The sequence below is a fragment of the Panthera uncia genome, chromosome C2, assembly GCF_023721935.1.
Source record: "Panthera uncia isolate 11264 chromosome C2, Puncia_PCG_1.0, whole genome shotgun sequence".
In the NCBI taxonomy this organism is placed as follows: domain Eukaryota; kingdom Metazoa; phylum Chordata; class Mammalia; order Carnivora; family Felidae; genus Panthera; species Panthera uncia.
Window position 1 is genome coordinate 70,462,213 of NC_064810.1, and position 19,910 is coordinate 70,482,122.

General features: G+C 38.6%; 1 protein-coding gene across 3 annotated transcripts in view; it reads right to left on the reverse strand.

Moving 5' to 3' along the window:
* Positions 1 to 19,842, reverse strand: part of PCYT1A (phosphate cytidylyltransferase 1A, choline) — a 43,430-nt gene extending 23,588 nt beyond the window's left edge. The window contains exons 1-2 of one of the 3 annotated variants that reach the window (XM_049629489.1): positions 19,684 to 19,842; positions 2,677 to 2,803 (exon numbers count right to left, since the gene is read on the reverse strand). In XM_049629489.1, the coding sequence (XP_049485446.1) occupies positions 2,677 to 2,793 (117 nt within the window). In that variant the 5' untranslated portion in view covers positions 2,794 to 2,803; positions 19,684 to 19,842. The other 2 variants (XM_049629490.1, XM_049629491.1) reach the window with 2 other exon arrangements.
* Between the last annotated feature and the right edge of the window lie 68 nt (positions 19,843 to 19,910).

A 19,910-nucleotide genomic window follows, 5' to 3' on the forward strand; every position in this document is an offset into this window, starting at 1 on the left:
AAATTCTTCTGAGCTCTGAGCTATAGAGTTCCCCATTAGGCTCACATCTCTCAAAGGGAAGGTCCTATTTACTTTTATACTCTTAGCACCTAGTGGCTATGCTGGACATTGTGTGTGATAAAATCTTGTTTGCTCAACCCAAATGTCAACTAATGTGTGGACACATAAAATGTGGTATCCACATTTTAGATACATAAAATATTCTAAAATTAGTTGTGGTGATGGTTGCACAATTCTAAATATACCCAAAATCATTGAATTGTGCAGTTTAAACGCGTGGGTTATATGATCTCAATAGAGATTCCTGTTATAAAAACAGGAAAAAAATATTGTTTGCTTTCACTACAAAGTTGAAAAGGGATCAGAGATAGAAAGTACAAGTGTACAATGACAGACAAGTTTATTTAGCGGACACTCCTCACTAGGGCTGGTACAGCCTGTTGAGTGAATGAATCTTTGACCATTAGCCCATGCTAAAGAGCCAGTGTGTTAACTAGAGAGGAATGTGGAGTAAGTAGCAAGTCACTCAATTGATCTGTGACATGAATATACGAAGCAAAGCAATTTAAAGCACTGAAATTCCTCAATTCTAAGGACTGAGAAATTTAAGTCTTCTCAGAGCCCATTCCACCATTCCACTTGCCTTCTTTGCTCTATTCTTAGCTCTTGTGACTGGTGAAGAGTATCAACTACATGGTTATACCTTGTCCCTCCTCCAAGACTGATTGCTGAATTGGTGCTTACCATCATCCTCTTAACCTGAATTCTCTAAGAAACATTCAGAAATTAACAATGTTCTCCTGTTTTGTTGACTGCTGAGTCATTTTCTGAGTATACCTGGTATGGTGTACAGAATAATGGCTTCCTAAAGCCGTGTCTACATGTTATTCTCTGGAACCTGTGACTATGTTACCCTACATGGCAAAAAGGGCTTTGCAGATATGATTAAATTAAAGGATTTTGAGAAAGGGTGATTATCCTGGATTATCCAAATATGTTCAATGTAATTACAAGGGCCTTTTAAAAAATTTTTTTATGTTTATTTAATTTGGAGAGAGAGACAGAAGGAGGGGCAAAGAGAGAGGAAAACAGAAAATCTGAGACATTCTCTACACTGACAGACGAGAACCCAATGTGGGGCTCAAACTCACAAACCACGAGATCATGACCTGAGCCACAGTCAGACACTCAACCGACTAAGCCACCCAGGTACCTTATCATAAGTGTCTTTATAAGTGAAAAAGCAGGTAGGAGAGTCAGAATCAAAAGACATGTGATGAGGGGCACCGGTTGGCTCAGTTAAGTGTCTGACTCTTGATTTCAGATCAGGTCATGATCTCATGGTTCGTGAGATCAAGCCCCATCAAGGCCTTGTTGGGCTCAGCACTGATAGCACAGAGCCTGTTTGGCATTCTCTTTTTCCCTCTCTCTCTCTGCCCCTCCCTGGCTTGTGCTCGGGCTCACTAGGTCTCTCTCTCTCTCTCAAAATAAATAAATAAAACTTAAAAAAAAAGAAGAAGAAGAAATGTGATGACAGAAGCAGCAGAGTGATGTGATTGCTGGCTGGCACCATGAGCAAAGCAATGGGGGCAGCCCCTCAAAGCTGGAAAAGACAAGAAAACAGATTCTCCCCTACAACCTCCAGTCCTATCAACACTTTGATATTAGTCCTCCAAAATCCATTTAAGACTTCTAACCTCCGGAACTGTAAGACAATATATCTGTATTGTTTTAGGCCGCTAAATATGTGGCAATTTGTTAAGCAGCAATAGGAAAGGAATATACTTGCCCCTACCAATATCATCGATATCAGGCCTAAATCATAAGCCTCCTATTGGTGGAGTCCAGCTGGTTTTACTGATCAAGATAGAGTACTGGTTTAGAACAAATGTTATTTGTGTCAGAGTAAAAATGCTTTTCCCTTTGCACTATATGAAGTTCCAGAACTAACCAGTGGAAATTGCAGTTTGATCAATGGCTAACAGTCAATATAGGTAAAGAAAACACAGAAATATATAATCCTTTCACTGGAATTTTAAAACATGGATTTCATAATAATATTACATACCAATAATAACTTCAATTGTACATGTGTTCATTGACATGTTTTTTAGGGGAAGCTTTAAGAAGGGTACCAAACTGAGACAGGATGAGCAGTTTGGAATGGGGTGTTTCATTGACAGCTTGGCAGTGGTTAGGAAATACAAGATAATGTCCCAGGGATAAAGGAATATAAGGTAGGCAGTAACAGAAAAAGGCTCTCATCTAAGATATAGCCAGTAATAGAGTGAAGGCATGATATGGCAGAAAAAAAGTAAGACACAGAAAACTAAACACTAAGAGATGATACTAAGATCAGATGACTGCCTAGAGCTCAAATTTCTCTATTTCATTCACTTTAATTTAATCTTTAGCTTAATAAACTAACTTAACAACTTCCAAATTTTCCTAACATTCTTTTTCCAGTTCCAATGTAAAGCTTTTGCAAGTTAGCTGTGAACTTCAATTTGATAAGAAAGTAGAACATTTCCAACAACTGTGAAAATACTATTCACACTTACTATTCATTCTTTCCATCATTTAAGAAGATTTGTCATACTGATATCACTAATTTTATATCACTGTTTACCATCCCCCTGCCAGGTTAAGTGTTCAAAAAAGATATCTCTTCCTTACAATTGCACAGCGTGGCATTTTTGAAGAAATTCCATCTTCTTCTGTTGCCCCATTGGGTCCAGGTACCTCTTTCCTCCTCTTTCTTGTGTTGACTTTGGCTGAACTCTGAGCATCCATCTTCTTTTAACTGGTCATAGAAAGTGAAAAAGAATTTTTTTCTCATTGAAGTGGAGAAAAAGTCTGTCACAAGTATTTCAGAGATGTTAACACAGATACACTGAGCAAAAGATCAATTCCATAGCACAGATCTCACAAGATGAGCCAATTGCATCTGGCAAAAAAACAACAAAGCTTCACAAAACACATGCTCTAGTAGAAACACTGAAATGCCTCTCTGTGAAACAATGGCACCTGACCTTGGAAATTATTACCCTGACCAATGCAGCCTGTATACCAACTGCTAATTTCATATCCTGTCTAAATGTAAAAGATTGAAATAACTTTGTTGAGAAAGTCAGTTACATAGAATTTACCACCCTCCCCTAATAACATCCCTGATACACCTGGAGATATGACAGACACAAGGAAAAGTGAAAGGTATGTCTTTGGTGCAGATGGAAAAAAAAAGAGCCTTTTTTTAAAAGAGACAGCCATCACCAATTCCTGGTTTAACAAAACATGTATTTCTTAACTCCTAATGCTCTGTAGATTTCAGAGACCACTCCATCAGGGTTATCTATGAAAATTGTAAAGTAAGTATATTGTATCTTTTAAATGTCCTTCCTTTTCCTGGTCTAATACCCATTTCCCCTTCCTCTTTCAGAGTTAGCACCTTAAGCTATTCAAAGCGCCAACTATTAAAACCTCACCCTGGCTTCTCCCTCCCCCAGTGAAAACTTATAAATTACTCTCTCACTTAGCAGAAAGCTTCTAGCAACTAGCTACCACAGAACAGCTCTGAATATTTGATGTTTATGTTTAGATGTTGGCTTGTGCTACCTCTCCAACACCCTGCAAGGATATCTGCATTTTTCTTGGGTAACATAATTTGCACAAATTAATTGATAATGATAATGATAATTGATAATGATAATTTCTGGCATCAGCCAGAAATTGGGGATAGAGGAACTTTAATGGTTAACTGTCATTTCTGCCCAAGATATGTACAGTGAAAGGTGGAAAAAATATCCTCAGAGCAGAGATAAAAAACAAAACAAAAAAAAATGCCAGGGGCACTGGGTGGCTCAGTTAGTTGAGCATCCAACTTGGGCTCAGGTCATGATCTCGCAGTTCATGAGTTCGAGCCCTGTATTAGGCTCGCTGCTGTCAGCCTGTCAGTGCAGAGCCCGCTTTGGATCCTCTGTCCTCCTCTCTCTACCCCTCTCCCACTTGCACTCTCCCCAAAATAAAATACTATTTTAAAAAAATGCCAGACAGAATGAGGACATTCTACTCCACCTTTCTGTCTCTAATTAGCCCTCCTGAATAAGATGTTCATCTAAACAACTGCAGTTGAGCCTTATTTTCTTTCCTCCAGCTAAATTCCAAGTGGCAATATGACAAGATCTAAGAGAAATCTGACCTAATTCTTAAAGAGTGAAGGTGACACCCATGAGTCATGGCTAAGTATTAGGCTGACATGAAAAATGTCAGAGTCCAAAGTGAAAGATGAACACCACCCAGAAACTTCCTTTCATCACGAATGCAAATTAAAATGGAATAAAGGTGCTATACATTTAACAAGTTTTCCGGTGATGATCAGAGCTTTTCTTCATTATTGTTATCATATGTTTGAAACTATCCAGAGATTGTATTACTACTCCTATCTCACTGGTCTGAGGCCTACTAAAAACACCTAATCAGTGCAATTAGTGACCATTTCTAATTTACACACAACAGGACTTTTGCTTAAGTATCTGTTAACTTCTTCTCAGGGTAAGTAGACAAAATCCATCATGAAAAATGTAATGAGCAATCTGGTGTCAGGCAGCTGAAGGTCAGGCAGTCACTAATAGTGGGAACTTACTGTGTACAAGATACATACTTTTTGAAGTAAACTATTTTCTCAAGAAGACTTTAATTCAGCTGAAGAAACCACATGTTCATGATATAAAAGTGCTCTTTAGGATTCTAAAACCACTGGGGGAAATTTGCTAAAGAACAGGATATTTAGACAGTTTCAAAGTATCTCCATGTATTTTGAAGCAATTCTCATAAATTACTTATTAATTACAAAGGGAAAAGAGTTAACTTTATAACGAAAAAATTTCTTAGCCAAGTGATCCAAGTTAACTAACATCACCAATAATGTCTCCATCACCTGCCCCAAATGCGTAGCCTGTATGGATTTATAAGGAACGAGCAAACAAACCTCAATTAAAAGACATTGTAGGGGTGCCTGGGTGGCTCAATTGGGTTAAGTGCCAGACTTTGGCTCAGACCAGATCTCACAGTTTGAGCCCGCATCGGGCTCCCGGCAGTCAGCACACAGCCTGCTTCAGATCCTCTGTCCCCTTTCTCTCTGCCCCTCCCCAGCACGTGCTTTCGCACACATTCTCTCTCTCTCAAAAAAAAAAAAAAAAAAAAAAAAACAAGATTCTACAGGGTGCCTGGGTGGCTTAGTTGGTTGAACATAGACTCTTGATTTTGGCTCAGGCCATGAGCCCCCCATTGGGCTCCACGCTGAGCATGGATATAGATAAATAAATAAATAAATAAATAAAGCCTGTTACTCTTCAAAAAATGTAAACCATGAAAAACAATGAAGGGCGCCTGGGTGGCTCAGTCGGTTAAGCATACAACTCTTGATTTTCGCTCAGGTCATGATCTCATGGTTCATGACTTCAAGTGCTACATTGGTCCACACTGATGATGTGGAGCCTGCTTGTGATTCTTTCTCTCTCTGCCCCTCCCCAGTTCAAGCACGCTCTCTCTCTTTCAAAATAAATAATAAATTCACACACACACACACACACACACACACACACACTGAAAGGCTGAGGGATTGTTCCAAAGAAATGACAACAAAATTTCATTTCTAGGCTGCAGGAGAAATTGTTATAAAGGATAGTCATTAGGACAATCAGTAAAATCTGAATATGGACTGTGTACCAAATCATAATACACATCAACGTTAAAATAAACTTCCTGGGGCGCCTGGGTAGCTCAGTCAGCTAAGTGTCCAACTTCAGCTCAGGTCATGATCTCAGAGTTCGTGAGTTTAGGCCCCACATTGGGCTCTCTGCTGTCAGCATAGAACTCACTTCATCTCCTGTCTCTCTCTCTGTCCCTCTCCAGCTCACACACTCTCTCTCTCTGTCTCAAAAATAAATAAACATTGAAAAAAATAAACTTCCTGATAACTACACAATGTTATGTAAAAGACTATCCTTGTTTTAAGGAGATAAATGCTGAAGTACCTTGAGGTAAAAGGGTCATGATCTCTGCAACTTACCCTCAGCAGCAGCAATAGCGGTATAGAAAGGAGGTGAGAGAAGGGAGGGAGGGAGGAGGGAACAAAGGAAGGGGATGGAGGAGAAGAAAGGGAAGGAGTGGGGGAGGAGAAAGAAGAAAATTGTGTACACTATGTTATATATAAAAAAAGGTAAAGCAAATATGGCAAAATGTTATCAATGTATGCAACTAGATGGGGTATAAAGGAGTTAATTTTAATATTCTTGCAACTTTTCTATAGGCTTTACACTTTTCAAATAAAAAGTTTAATTTTTAAAATGTTCTGTAGCAATTTTCCACATAGATAGGCTCTCATATAAGATTGTCTTTCAGATTCTCTAGAAACATATTCCTTCTCCTTCCTAATTCTTTGATTTAGTATACATGATACAAATATTCCAAGAAGTATATGTTCTCATAATCTAAACATCTTGCAAGGAAGTAAGATCATAACAGCAACAATCATAATAATGACTATCTTTTTTTGAATATTTACTATGTGCCAAGCACTGTGCTAGGCACTTAATACACATTATTCTCATTTAACCCATACAACCTGAGATGCAGGTATTATTAGCCCCAACTTACAAATGAGAAAACTAAAGATCAGGGAAGTTAAGCAACATAACCAACAGATCACACAGCTGGCCAATGGGAGAGCCAGGATTTAAATCCAGGCTTGCCTAATTCCCAAGTCTTCACCACTATATTGGGCTATCTCCTAGAATCCAAGGTTTTTACTTACTTACTTACTTACTTACTTACTCATTTATTTATTATGTTTGTTTTTGGGAGAGAGAGAGTGAGTAGGGGAGGGGCAGAGAGAGAGGAAGACAGAGAATCCAAAGCAGGCTCTGCACTGAGAGCAGACATCGGATGCCGGACTCAAACTCATGTCAGATCATGATCTGAGCTGAAGTCCAATGCTTAACCAACTGAGCCACCCAGGTGCCCCAGAAATCCAAGACTTTTAAAAAGAAGCTGTCTCATCATCAATACTGTTGCTTCCTTCTATCAAGAACATTCTCCTTACGGCATGGGTCCCTTAAGTTCTTACTGATGTAAATCAGTCTTAACTGCACAGAATAAAAGGTCACAGTTACTTCAAAGGTAAACAAGGCCCCACGACCAATCAAACATAACTGACATGGCTATTGGCCTGATTCAGAGGCAGTCCAATTTGTCAGCTGTACAGATATATAGATCTTCCCTATTAGTTTTGCTATGATTTTTCTAAGCTTTCAACTTAAGCAATAAAGAATTCTTGGGGCACCTGGGTGGCTCAGTTGGTTAAGCTCCCTCCCCACTTTTGATTTCGGCTGGGGTCAATGTTCCAGAGTTATGAGATCGAGCTCCACGTCCAACACCAAGCTGAGCATAGAGCCTGCTTAAGATTCTCATTCCCTCTCTCTCTCTCCCCCACACTCGAGTTCAGTCTCTCAAAAATAAAAAATAAAAAAAATTCTTTAATCTCTGTTCTTCCCTCTTCTGACATTACAAATAGGTGGCACTTTCCATTCGTGATATAAAAGAATTTTAAGGGTGCCATAATAAATCAAGGGAATAAATGTCATGTCATATTTTCAACAATTATTTTCCATAACTTACAGTTAAAATTCTTTAGTGTTTAACAGAAAAATACTTAACAGGTCCAAAAACATGTTTATAGGAATTTCTCAGAAGTCTGCTCTGTGTGTGGGGGGTGGGGTGGGGAGTAAGAGGAAGGGGGGGGTAATGTGTGCTACAATATTTTTACAGCTTTATTGAAGTATAATTGACACACAACAAACTGTATTTAAAGTATATAATTTAATGAGTTTTAACATATCTATACATCTGTGAATCATCAAAATTAAGATAAGCAACATAACTATCACTCTCAGGTTTCTTCATGCCACTCACTTTATAATCTATCCCTCCCTCCCCGACTTCAACTTTGCTTTGCTTTTTTGTTTGTTTTACATTGTGGCAAAATACACATAACATAAAATTTGCTTTGCTTTTGAACTGCTTACTTCTTAAAATACTGAATCATCCTGTCATATGATTCAACTTAACTAGACAAATCATGGTGGATATTATTATACTAGAAAGAAGCAAAGGCTCTCCTTCCAAGAGTTAAAATATTGTCAGTGTGGTTTTAAAGACATTCTAAAGCCAAATTAGTATCTGGGGTGGTTGGACCTTGTGACACTGGATCTATTTCACTAGATTAAAAAACCACAGGGGTGCCTAGGTGGCTCAGTCAGTTAAGCATTGACTCTTGATTTTGGCTCAGGTTATAATCTCATGGTTCGTGGATTCAAGCCCCATATGGGGCTCTGCACTGACAGCATGGAGCCTGCTTGGGATTCTCTCTCTCTCTCTCTCTCTCTCTCTCTCTCTCTCCCTCCTCTCCTCTCTCTCTCTCAAAATAAATAAATAAACTTTTTTTAAAAAATCATACAAAAAATATAAAATATCATAATGAGGACTCAAGGCAAGAGAAAGGATTTGTATGATTAGCTAATTAAAAAGCCAAAGTAAACTTCACAAACATAAAAAGAATCAAGGCAACCATTGTTATTAATATGTTACAAAGCCCTTTGGTAAATAATAGTAATACTAATATATTTTACCTGTATTTCATTTGAATACATACAACAAAATCTCTCCATCTGCCTTATATAAACACCTTTAATCAAATGTGTAAGGCAGTGTTTCTCAATATTATTTATCCATGCTCCATTTTAAGAAATACAGAAATCTTAACCTCGCTTCGTCAGCATAGTGTAGTGATTAAAAGAGTTCAGGACCTAAAGTCAGATTACCTAAATATGAATCCTATCTCTACCACTTATTAGCCATGAGAACTTGGAACAAATTCCTTAATCGTCAGAGTTGCATCACCTAACAAACGAGGTTCAAATGGAGTAATCCATGTAAAGCCTTAATCGGTGCTTGGCACACAGTAGTGCTTGTACACATTTTACATTTTAATGTAAAAATATGGTAAAATATTAAATATGCTATATCTCCTGCTATATATCTCCCACTCCTACCCCATTTAAGAACTACTGCTGTAGCAAGAACTCTTCTAGAGTCTGATCTTTTTTTTTCTCTAAGGTTATTTATTTGAGAGAGAGAGAGAGTGTGTGTGTGCATGTGAGCAAGGGGCAGAGAGAGAGGGGGACAGAGAGACTCCCAAGCAGGCTCCATGCTGCCAGCACAGAGCCCAACTTGGGGCTCTATCCCACAAACTGCGAGATCATGACCTGAGCCACAAACAAGAGTCAGACATTTAACTGACTAAGCCACCCAGGCGCTCCTTCTAGAGAGTCTGATCTTAAGCTGTGATGAAGAAAGAAATGTTACCACCACTACGCTAACAGTGAGCACTTATATAACACCTGTATACCTAAATACTTAAAAATATTTAAAACTCCCTTAATTTCACAATCCTTCGACATAGTTATATTGTTTTTTAACACTATTTTTACAGATGAGAAAACTGAGGCACAGTTAAGGTCACATAGCTAGTAAGCTGAGAAGCTAGGAATCAGATTCAGTCAGCCTGGCTGCAGACTACACACCCCTAACTACTATAGTATACAATATGATACAATTCTATACTATATAAGAAGGTACCTGATAACTATCTCTAAATATCTGAATGCTTGTCATGTTGGATAGAGCAAACAGTTGTTCTGTGAGAGTCGACCAAAAAATGCATCATTGGTTGGAAGATGCAGAGTTATAAATTTTAACTAAACATAATAATAACCTTTTTAGGAACAAAAGAGTTATCTGAAATGGGACTGGGTTACCTCAGGAGGCATTTCCTTTTGGCACACCAGGACATTCGAGCTGAGGTTGTATAGAAACACATTTATTCCTTTTGTTGGTCATTATCCTGTTAAAGTCCATTTTGGTTGATCTTTTTGCTTATTCCAGTCTGTTAAAATAATTTCAAATTTTGACTGCCATCTATAATATTAGCTATTTATCATAATTTTATGTAGTCTGTAAACTTGAAAATGTTTTTATGTCTCCATCGAAGTCACTGATGAAAATATTGATCAGGATTGATATATGTCATCATATGCCAACGTGACATACCACTAGATCCTTTCCCCCTTGTGATGACCCACTCTTTTTTAATGTTTACTTATTTATTTTGAGAGGGAACACAAATGTGCAAAGGGAGGAGGGGCAGAGAGACAGAGGTGGGGAGAGAATCCCAAGCAGGCTCCCAGCCAGTAGCACAGAGCTTGACACACAGCCCAATGTGAGACCTAATTCCATGAACTGCGTGATCATGACCTGAGCCAAAATAAGATCCACTCCTAATACTCTAGTTTAATACAATATAAAACATGGCAGAGTTTATCTTTAGAAAACAGAATATAGAATATATTTAAAATTCTTAATGATTAGGGTATTCAATCAGATGTAAATCTGTTTCACTGCATTATCACACAATCCATATTTCTCTATCATAATACCAAAGATTATGATGATAATAGTGATGATAATAATTATAGCTAACACTTACAGAATACTTTCTATGGCCAAGAACTTTCAACTTCTGCATATATTAAGTAATTTAACCCTCACAACAATCCTATAAGGTAGGTAATACTATTATCTCTATTTTGCAGATGAGGAAATTAAGGCACAGCTACGTTAAATGACGGACATCACACACCTAGGACAGGGCAAAAACAGGATTTGAACCTAAGCATTCTGGCTCTAGGGTCTGTGCACTTAACAACACTATGCTACCTAGTATATAAAATGGTCATATATGAATTTAATCAAAACCACTTATTATATTCTGTCAGACAGGAATTTACTGTCATCTTTCATAAACAGTGGGCTCCCTTCTCACTGGGCATATTGATGGCAGACTACTCAAGAACTCTAGGGACTTGTTTTGGTTTGGGCCAAAACAGAAGAGTAGCGAGGGCGCTAGACTAGGAATCATATCATATAAACTGAGATTTAATTCTAGCTCCTTCTAGTACCTTAACTCGAGGTTAAGGTAAGTCCCTTGATTCTAAGAGTTTCTTCATGTGATTAAGGAAGGCTCTATTAAAATGTACTTAATTTCTAAGTCATGCTAAGGGTTAAATGAGAAATTAGACTATAAACTCCCTGATGTAGTGGAGATCTGTTGTTTGTCTTCCCACTGTTCAACCCTCCTGCTCCAAAAAGAGCCCATTTTCATTTGGAAATTCGCTTTCATTTGGTCTGTGTAAGCTTCAATCTCAAACCCTAGCATCAGATAACATGTGCCCTAAACCAATCAGCACATCACTCTCCCCTGGCCAGAGATTGGGGGAGGAAGGGAGAAGGGATAGGCAGTAATAGGTGACCTAAGCCAGTCCAATCAGAGTAAATTTAGAACTCACCAGATGGGAATGCTTGGACAAAGATGATCACTTCTTTCTCTGTGGATGTGAACCTAAAGACACGGCTTTGGGAACCATCCTGTGACAATCCAGTGCCCCATCCTATCACCAGGAGGAGAGCCTCTTTTGAAATTGTCAACACAGACACAGAGAAAGCAAGCTAGTGATGGAGAGAATTCAGATCCTCAACTGTCTAATTGTGCCAACCAATACACTCTCCTTTTTGCTTAAGTTAGTTAAACTGGGTTTCTTATCACTTGAAACCACAAAAATCACAATTGATACATCCAATACCTATCAATGAGCTCTGGCACAGAGTAGGCACTCAATAACTATTTAAATAAATATACTAAGTATAGAAAACCACTCTGAAATTTTGAAAAGCACTTTCTTTATACATTACTGTTCTGTTTTGATGGAAAGGGGTCAAGTTCTTGTCAGTTTATAAGTGTATCAAAGATGACACAACGCAAGTCCCATCCTGTTAAAAATATTTTTCCTTACCTGCCCACATTATTCCTTTTTGCATACAGTTCTTCTGTTTTCTAAAGATGATTTTTGTGTCTTACATTGTATTTTACATTATACTTTAAACTGAACATTACACATTAGACTTAAACTCAGGTCTTAAGATCCTATGGATTTGGAACAAACACACCTAATACTTTTGGTGTTTCACATAAAACACTTCTGTATCTTATCTCCTTAGGAGATGGAGAACACGAAGGTCACAGACATTCCATAACAATAACTCTAAACGAATTTAGAAATCATAGAGATTAACCCTCATGCTTTTCCTCTAGAACTACTACTACTTTTTAAATTCTGACTTTGTAGATTTCTGAAGAAACCATTTTTCACTGGCTCTCTCAGACCATCCCCATCCTCCCTCACATCCACTAACCTATACACCACAGAAGCATATAGAATAATTTTATAATTAGTGCCTTATTAGGGAAAAAAAAGAGTTCTTTTAGTTATCAATGCCTTACTGGAAAAAATTACCAGTTCCCCAAAAGTTACAACAGATGCCTGCCAGGACACATCAAGTTTGCTATTGAGAAAAGGCATGTGGGAGGATGAGGACATACTGAGGATAGTAAATACATGTTGGCTTTTAGTTATTAAACTGAAACTTTGCTGCATCTAAAGCCACATCACCTATACCACATTCACAATCGCCCAGTAATTGAATACCTACAACAGTGAGGAACAATACTTCCCAAACTCTTCATTTATGATAACTGCACCTCTGTAATCAACCAACACCATTAAGTAAAGGTGCACATTCTTTCTGGAAAAGGTGGCTTTAAAACATCTACATTCCAGAAGGAGAAAAAAATACATACACAGGCTGCCTTAACATAACAGGTTGTCCAGAAGGCAATAAGGCAGGGAAAAGAACCAATATGGTATAAGATCAAAATGGGGATGGGGAGTGGGAAATTACCTAATATTTTGCAGGTGGATTCTGGCTTCCAACCATAGCATCCACATTAAGCTGGGATGAGTGAGAATGAAAGTAGCTGAAGATAGAATACATAGCCTCCCTTACGAATTCATTGCTGTGTGCCAACACTTCCTGTTTCTTTAGCGGTTTATCCTACAAAAAATTTCTTTGTCAAAGGAAGCTGACAGTGAGAGTGCAGCATTTGTAAGGCCTCATTTTTCCAATATTGCTACCTTTTCAGTCCCGAGATTAGTCACCTTATCTTAGTCAAATTCTCCATTCATGCACAAATTCTAAATATAGACAACTGCCACCACCACCAGACCACCACCAAGCCTATTAAATGAATTAGTGTCTCAAATTGCTTTCAAGATACAGAACGTAGTATTTTGCCTGCAATTTTCACTCAGATTCACAAAATCTGGCTCCATTTCTGCTGACTCACCTCCCAGTACACACTGCTTGTCTTGTTCTTCAATGTTCCAATAAATGCCTGCTTGGATGCATCAAATTTGCTACTAAGAAAGTACAGAGAAGTGGAAATGTGTGTGAGGTGGGAAGGGTAGCAAGGAGAAGATTCTGAAGATAACTCTAGTAAAGCATTTTTTCCAATACGTACCCTAAGGCAGACAAAATCTGGGTACTGGCATGCATATGCTTGTGTTTTAAAGATGAAAGGCTCCTAAAGTGCAGCTTTAAGGACTCCCACTCAATCCCTTCTATTCTACTTCCTTATTGTTAACAGATCTAGTAAGCACTCCAACGTGAAAGAGGAGGTAGATTCTGTTTCCTAACCTATGCAACAACCTAAGTAATAGCAAGTTGCGATCACATACATTCTTCAAGTTTCAAAAACTGAATTCAAATTTGCCAGAGTACTGCAGAGAACTATCTGCAAAAAGAGGAAACATGAATTTTTCCTTTGTATTCTATTCCTGCTTCTCCCATCTCTGGGAGATTTCCCAGAGATTTCCTCAGTAAAACCATATGCCCAGTAATGGTTTACTTTTTACATTATGTTCAGTTACAAAGCTGAGTAAGCAAGCATACTTTATATTTGGGATCTTTACCTGCTTCTACCATTGTGGAGCTTAATAAAGTGGTGCTCTTTTATTTTTTTTAATGTTTATTTATTTTTGAGAGAGAGAGACAGAGCACGAGCGGGGGAGGGGCAGAGAGAGAGGGAGACACAGAAACCGAACCCGGCTCCAGGCTCTGAGCTATTAGCACAGAGCCCAACATGGGGCTCAAACCCATGAACCATGAGATCATGACCTGAGCTGAAGTTGGACGCTTAACCGACTGAGCCACCAAGGAGCCCTGATAAAGTGGTGCTCTTAAGAGGCAAACTCTGAACTCCTAGGTCAAAGTGCATCTAATACTCTTGGCATTAATCACTTCATCTGCTGTACATTCAGGCCTTTCCGAAGAATGCAGTCATGTCATCGCTTATATAAAGGCCTTTGAAGTTAGAGAGAGGGTATGTCTAACCCATAGTGGGGAGGAGGAATTGGATTCAAGAACCAGCAGACCTCCTAGATCAGGAATTAACAAAAAACAGCCCACAGGCCAGAAATGGCCCACTGCCTGCTTTTGTAACTAAAGTTTTATTGGAACACAACCACACCCATTCACTGATGTACTGTCTATGCTGCTTTTGTGCTACAACTGCAGAGATGAGTAGTTGCAACAGACACTGTATGACCTATAAAGCCTAATATTTACTATCTGGTCCTTTACCCAAAAAAAAAAAAAAAAAAAAAAAATCCAACTCTTATCCTAAATGAAGACGGAGCCAGTTTTATCAGTAATTTGGAAGAAAATCCTACCTAGATTATCGAAACAGCTGTAAAGTAGAAGTTAGTGCTAGGAATATGATTATTTCAAGAAATTGTACTATAACTTTCTGATACAGGATTACTGCAGTTTATATCACTGACCTGTATGTACTACTACACTATATAGAATAAGTCTTAAGTATGCCTGATGTAGGAAATGCCAAATGAAAAAGTAAATGTCACAACATAACCTACACTGACAGATTAGTTTTAAACCAGAGCTCAATGCTATGCCTCAATATCTGAAGCTTGTAAATTGCCACATCTAATATCTTATCTTTGAACTTGATCTCTTCTCTTTAATTTCTTCAGAGAAACCTTTTTTTCAACAGACATTGAGTGGGTACTTACTCTGTGCCAGACCCTGGGTTCTCCATGGAACAAAATAAAGCTTATATTTGCACGTGGCCGTATAATAGAACTTTTTTGGAAAGAGATTATACTAAAAACCACAAGGAACACTTGTAATAATTCTTACGGTTGAACGATTTTGCTCCACCACTTTTCCACTACAAGATTCAGTAAGTAAACACTGTATTTAGATTCTGCTCTTCCTAGAGTGAGTTACAGAATTTATATCTCTAAGGCAGGGTCTACAATAGATTCAGGGAGTCTGGGTTGGACCAAAAAAAAAAAAAAAATCATATCTTCACTTTTACTAACCTCTGGCAAATTCACTACTTCCTTCAGTTATGAACATAAGCCACAACATAACAGTAGACTTTGTTACCAATTGAAATCTTAGATATATTTAGACATTATACTTATTACAAATATCTTCAAATATTGTTTAAACATATGATCATTTTAAAGTAATTATGGTTAGGGCCACCTGGGTGGTTCAATTCGTTAAGCGTCTTAGGCTCAGATCATGATCTTATGGGTTTGTGAGTTTGAGTCCCGCATCTGGCTCGGTGCTGACCACGCAGAGTCTACTTGGGATTCTCTGTCTCTCCTTCTCTCTGTCCTTCCCCCACTCATGTTTTCTCTCTCTCAAAATATATAAACTTAAAAAAAATAAAGTTATTATGGTTATAAGATCCATTGATAGTAAACATTTACTATGTTAATAAAAAGCATATATAGCATTGTATCACACATATTAAAAACATTTTGATAACTATTTCAACAGTTTCCTTTATAATTATATTTTGTTTTTTGCACATAAAAATATTATTCCAAAAGGGAATACACAAAGCTTCACCATACTGCCAAAGGCGTCCATGGCACAAAATGATTTAAGATTTCTACTCTAAAAAAAAAAAAAAAGACTTCTACTTTAGGGCCAGAAAATAAACAAGGATAATCACATCTAAGGTAATTCCCTTTAGATAAGAAAAACCACCTAAAAAAAAACCCAAAAACTACCTGCTTTCTGTTAAGTGCTACACATACCATTTGTTCTCTAGCATACAGCAAAGACCATATGTCACTATTTTTTTTTTTTTTACCAGCCTTCACTTCACAGCTGGTTTGCAAATAGTTGTGAATGTGATCTAACAGCCAGGGGTTCCCCTAGCTCATTGGCAATCACTCTAGTACAAATATAGAAAGCTTCAAACCAATCTAACTTTTAACAAGAGAGTTATCCAAAAAAGGGATAAAAAGACAAAACAAAAACCAAAAAAAGCCAGCTATATAGCTATCTACTAATCTTGTTTGCAAATAGTAAAATACAAGCAATGCAATTATTTATGTTAATGAGATAATGCATGTAAACAAACCTAACCCAATGCCAAATATTTGTTAGAGACTCACAGTTCTTTTTTTTCCCCCCTGCTGGAGTGGAGCTTTGGCACATACTGCAAAATAGAGTTGTAAAAATGTATAGTCCCTGAATTTACTGACTCAATTGTAGAAGAGGGAGTTCTCTATTAGTAGAAGCGCCAAAAAATCTGACTTCAGATCAGAGTTATGCAAATACGTGAAAAGCATAAAATTACAATTATTACTAGATATTTTTGTCATTACTCGTCATTAACAATAGCAAATTATTATTCTTGCTTTCTCTATATTTTATAAATTAATTCTTATCAGCATTTATAACACAGAAAAATTATTCAGCTCCCTAGGGTAATGATGTCTAACCTGGAGATTAGACAGTTCTATAGGGGAATCATGAATGGGGTCAGGTGGTTTACAAATGCCATGAGATTGTATACAAGATTTGTAAGTGTGCGTATGTTTCAGATTATTAAAGGATTGTTTAAGCAGAAGAATAGCAACCTCTGCCATAGTTAGAAAAGCTGAAACAAGAAAAAGCAAACAATTCTTCCCATACTCACAGAGTGAGTCAGTGTTAACATCAGATAAAGTAACCTGGGATTTCTGAATCCAAGGCTCTGACTAGATTATTTTCCCTAAGGGATCACATATCCAACGAGAAGGTCCCCGAGAAAAATAAAACCTCAACTGTTTATTGGAAGAGAAACCATAGGCTAAGAAAAGAATAAAGTTCATTCCTTATCAATCAGGACATAATACTGGTTTTTGAAGGGAATTTGCAAAACAGGCCGGTCAAAAAGAATCCTTTCATTCAACAAACACAAAGGACCCCAGAGGCAGTAGTGCAGTCCCCAGGCCTAAATGTCTTCTCTTCTAAGTCAGTTACCTTGAAGCATATAAAACTGACCCTTGAACAACACAGAGATGAGGGGCACCGCCCCCCAACACACACATGTTGAGAATCTATATATAACTTCTGACTTCTCCAAAACTTGACTACTAATAGCCTACTGTTGACTGGAAGCCTTACCAATAACATAAACAGTTGATTAACACATTTTGTATGTTATATGTATTATATACTGTATTCTTACAATAAACTAGAGAAAACAAAATTTTATTAAGCAAATCATAAGGAAGGAAAAATACATTGACAGCATTGCATTAATCGAAAAAATATCCACGTGTACATGGACCCACGCAGCTCAAACCTGTGCTGCTCAGCCAACCATATTTGGTTACAGAGAGAAATTCTTGAGTAGTTCCTTTTAGTTATGTAGAATGTAAGCCAAATAAACATCTAATGTTTTAGAAAAAGGTGTAACTAGCCATTTTTTAGCTAAACAAAGGCATTATTCACAACTCACTACCACTCAAGAATCTTTCTGAACTCCCTTCCTGTATCACAAAGTGTACATGTATAGGAAGTGGGGGTGACTATTAGGTTATCAGATAAATGCAGTGTCAGATAAAGTAAAATTACCTCAAGTTTCTTCTATTAGATTTCTTAAAAAACCACCAGGTGGTACAATCAGTAGCACCTTCTACAAAGGTTTGTAGAGAGGGGGTAGTGAAATTCACTTTAGTTCATTTCATCTGCATCACCAGCCACCCTCACAAATGGGATCAGCAGGAATAAAAACAGCAGCTAAACCGTTACCCACAGCATGGTATCATTTCCAGTATGCCAGTCTTGGCCTCCAGTGCACAAATCACTGAGCTGGACAGCTAAATATATCAAAGCCTCTCTGGTATGGTATTCCAGTCACCACTGTTGACTTTCTAAGCATCATCCTTTCTTCCCCATCATGGTCACCATCTGTTTACCATTGATTACTGGACCAATACCATTCTCAACTAATATCTTTTTACCAGCAATTCTTGGTACTTACAGAATCACTAAATGTCAAGATTGAAAAGGGCCCTGAAGGCCATATCTCCCTACTCCCATTTTATTCTTGGCAGAATGTTTTCTGTCTCTGTCTTCAATTCCCTTCCTAAACCTTGTTCCTACCCTCCTCAAACCTTCCTCTTTCTCAATGTCTATTTCTAGCAGTTTTTCCTATCACAAACCCCTGTATCCTCACTGTCTCTGTAAATACCACTGTCTCTATTGCAAAATGTGAGTTCTAGTTCTCCCAACTGAGATTGTGAGTTTCAGTCCTCCATCATAACCGGTCATCTCACTTATATTTGGGAAGCCTTTGCCCGTTAAGTCAATCTGATGGAGGCTATGCCCCAGCCAGAGCCAGTCTTTGCACATCCAAACAGTCTCCTAAACATAGAATCATGGCATTTTAGGCCTGAAAGAAAAGTCAGAAATAACCTGGTCCAACATTTTTACTACATTTCATACATTTTAAGATATATGAAATCCATTTGACATCATAATCTCATACACGGATAACTGAAACAAGTTTCATGAAACAATACTTACCCTCACTATGTGAACACACTGAAAATTTCTATTGTATTCCATTTTGTTTTAAATTCAGGTGCTATCCACTAAATGGACTTCACAACCCAATAATAGGATGGAATCCACAGTCCGGGAAATATTAATCTAGTCCAAACTTCCCATTCACTGATGAAGAAACTGTAGCTCAGTCCTGAGGTTACGTTTCCCAGCCACAAGATGGTTGTCCATAAAATTAAACTCGGGCCTGATAAGTCCCAGACCAGTGTTCTTTACACTAAACACCTTCTCTGCCCAGTCATGACCACCCAACCACACCCAGTGCCCAGACATAACCCTACAGTACCATGTCCAGTCACTGAGCCCACACTGCTGTCCAAGCCAGCCCCTCAAAGTAACTGCTGGTCGATCCCCCTGCAGCCGTTCCTTCAGTTCCCTTAGATCAGAGTCCCCTCACAGTCACTATCCATCGACCAGAGTCTCCTCCAAGTCATTGCCTCATACTTTCTCATTCGTAGTCCCTTCGCAGCTTCTGCCTCGCGCTCTCCGAGGTCAGAGTCCCTTCGCATTCACTGCCTCTGGGTCGCACGCTCCTCGCAAGCAGCTACATCTCGGTCACAGTCCCCTCGCTGTCACTGCCCCTCTGGGTCACAGTAGCCTCCACAGCCCCTCCTTACACTCCCTTCGCTGTCACTGACCCACTCCTCTTTCAGTCAGTCTCCTCGCGGTCCTAGCCGCACAGTCTGTTCTCTCAAAGACAGCCGCAAGGATATGCACACACCGGGTCCTCACCTGCAGTGGTGAGGTCACGCTCCCCCCGGCCCCCGTCCCGTCGGATTTCTCCCAGGCGCCGCGTCACGGACAAGGGAAGTTGAGGAGGTTGCGGGGAGACGCCCGGGAAAGGCAGCTGACGGAACAGCGGGCCGGAAGTCCCGCCTACTGCCCGCCCTCTTGTCAATCCGACCGCGACACTTCCCTGAAAACCACGACCCCTGACACAGTAGTTCCGCCTCCACGGA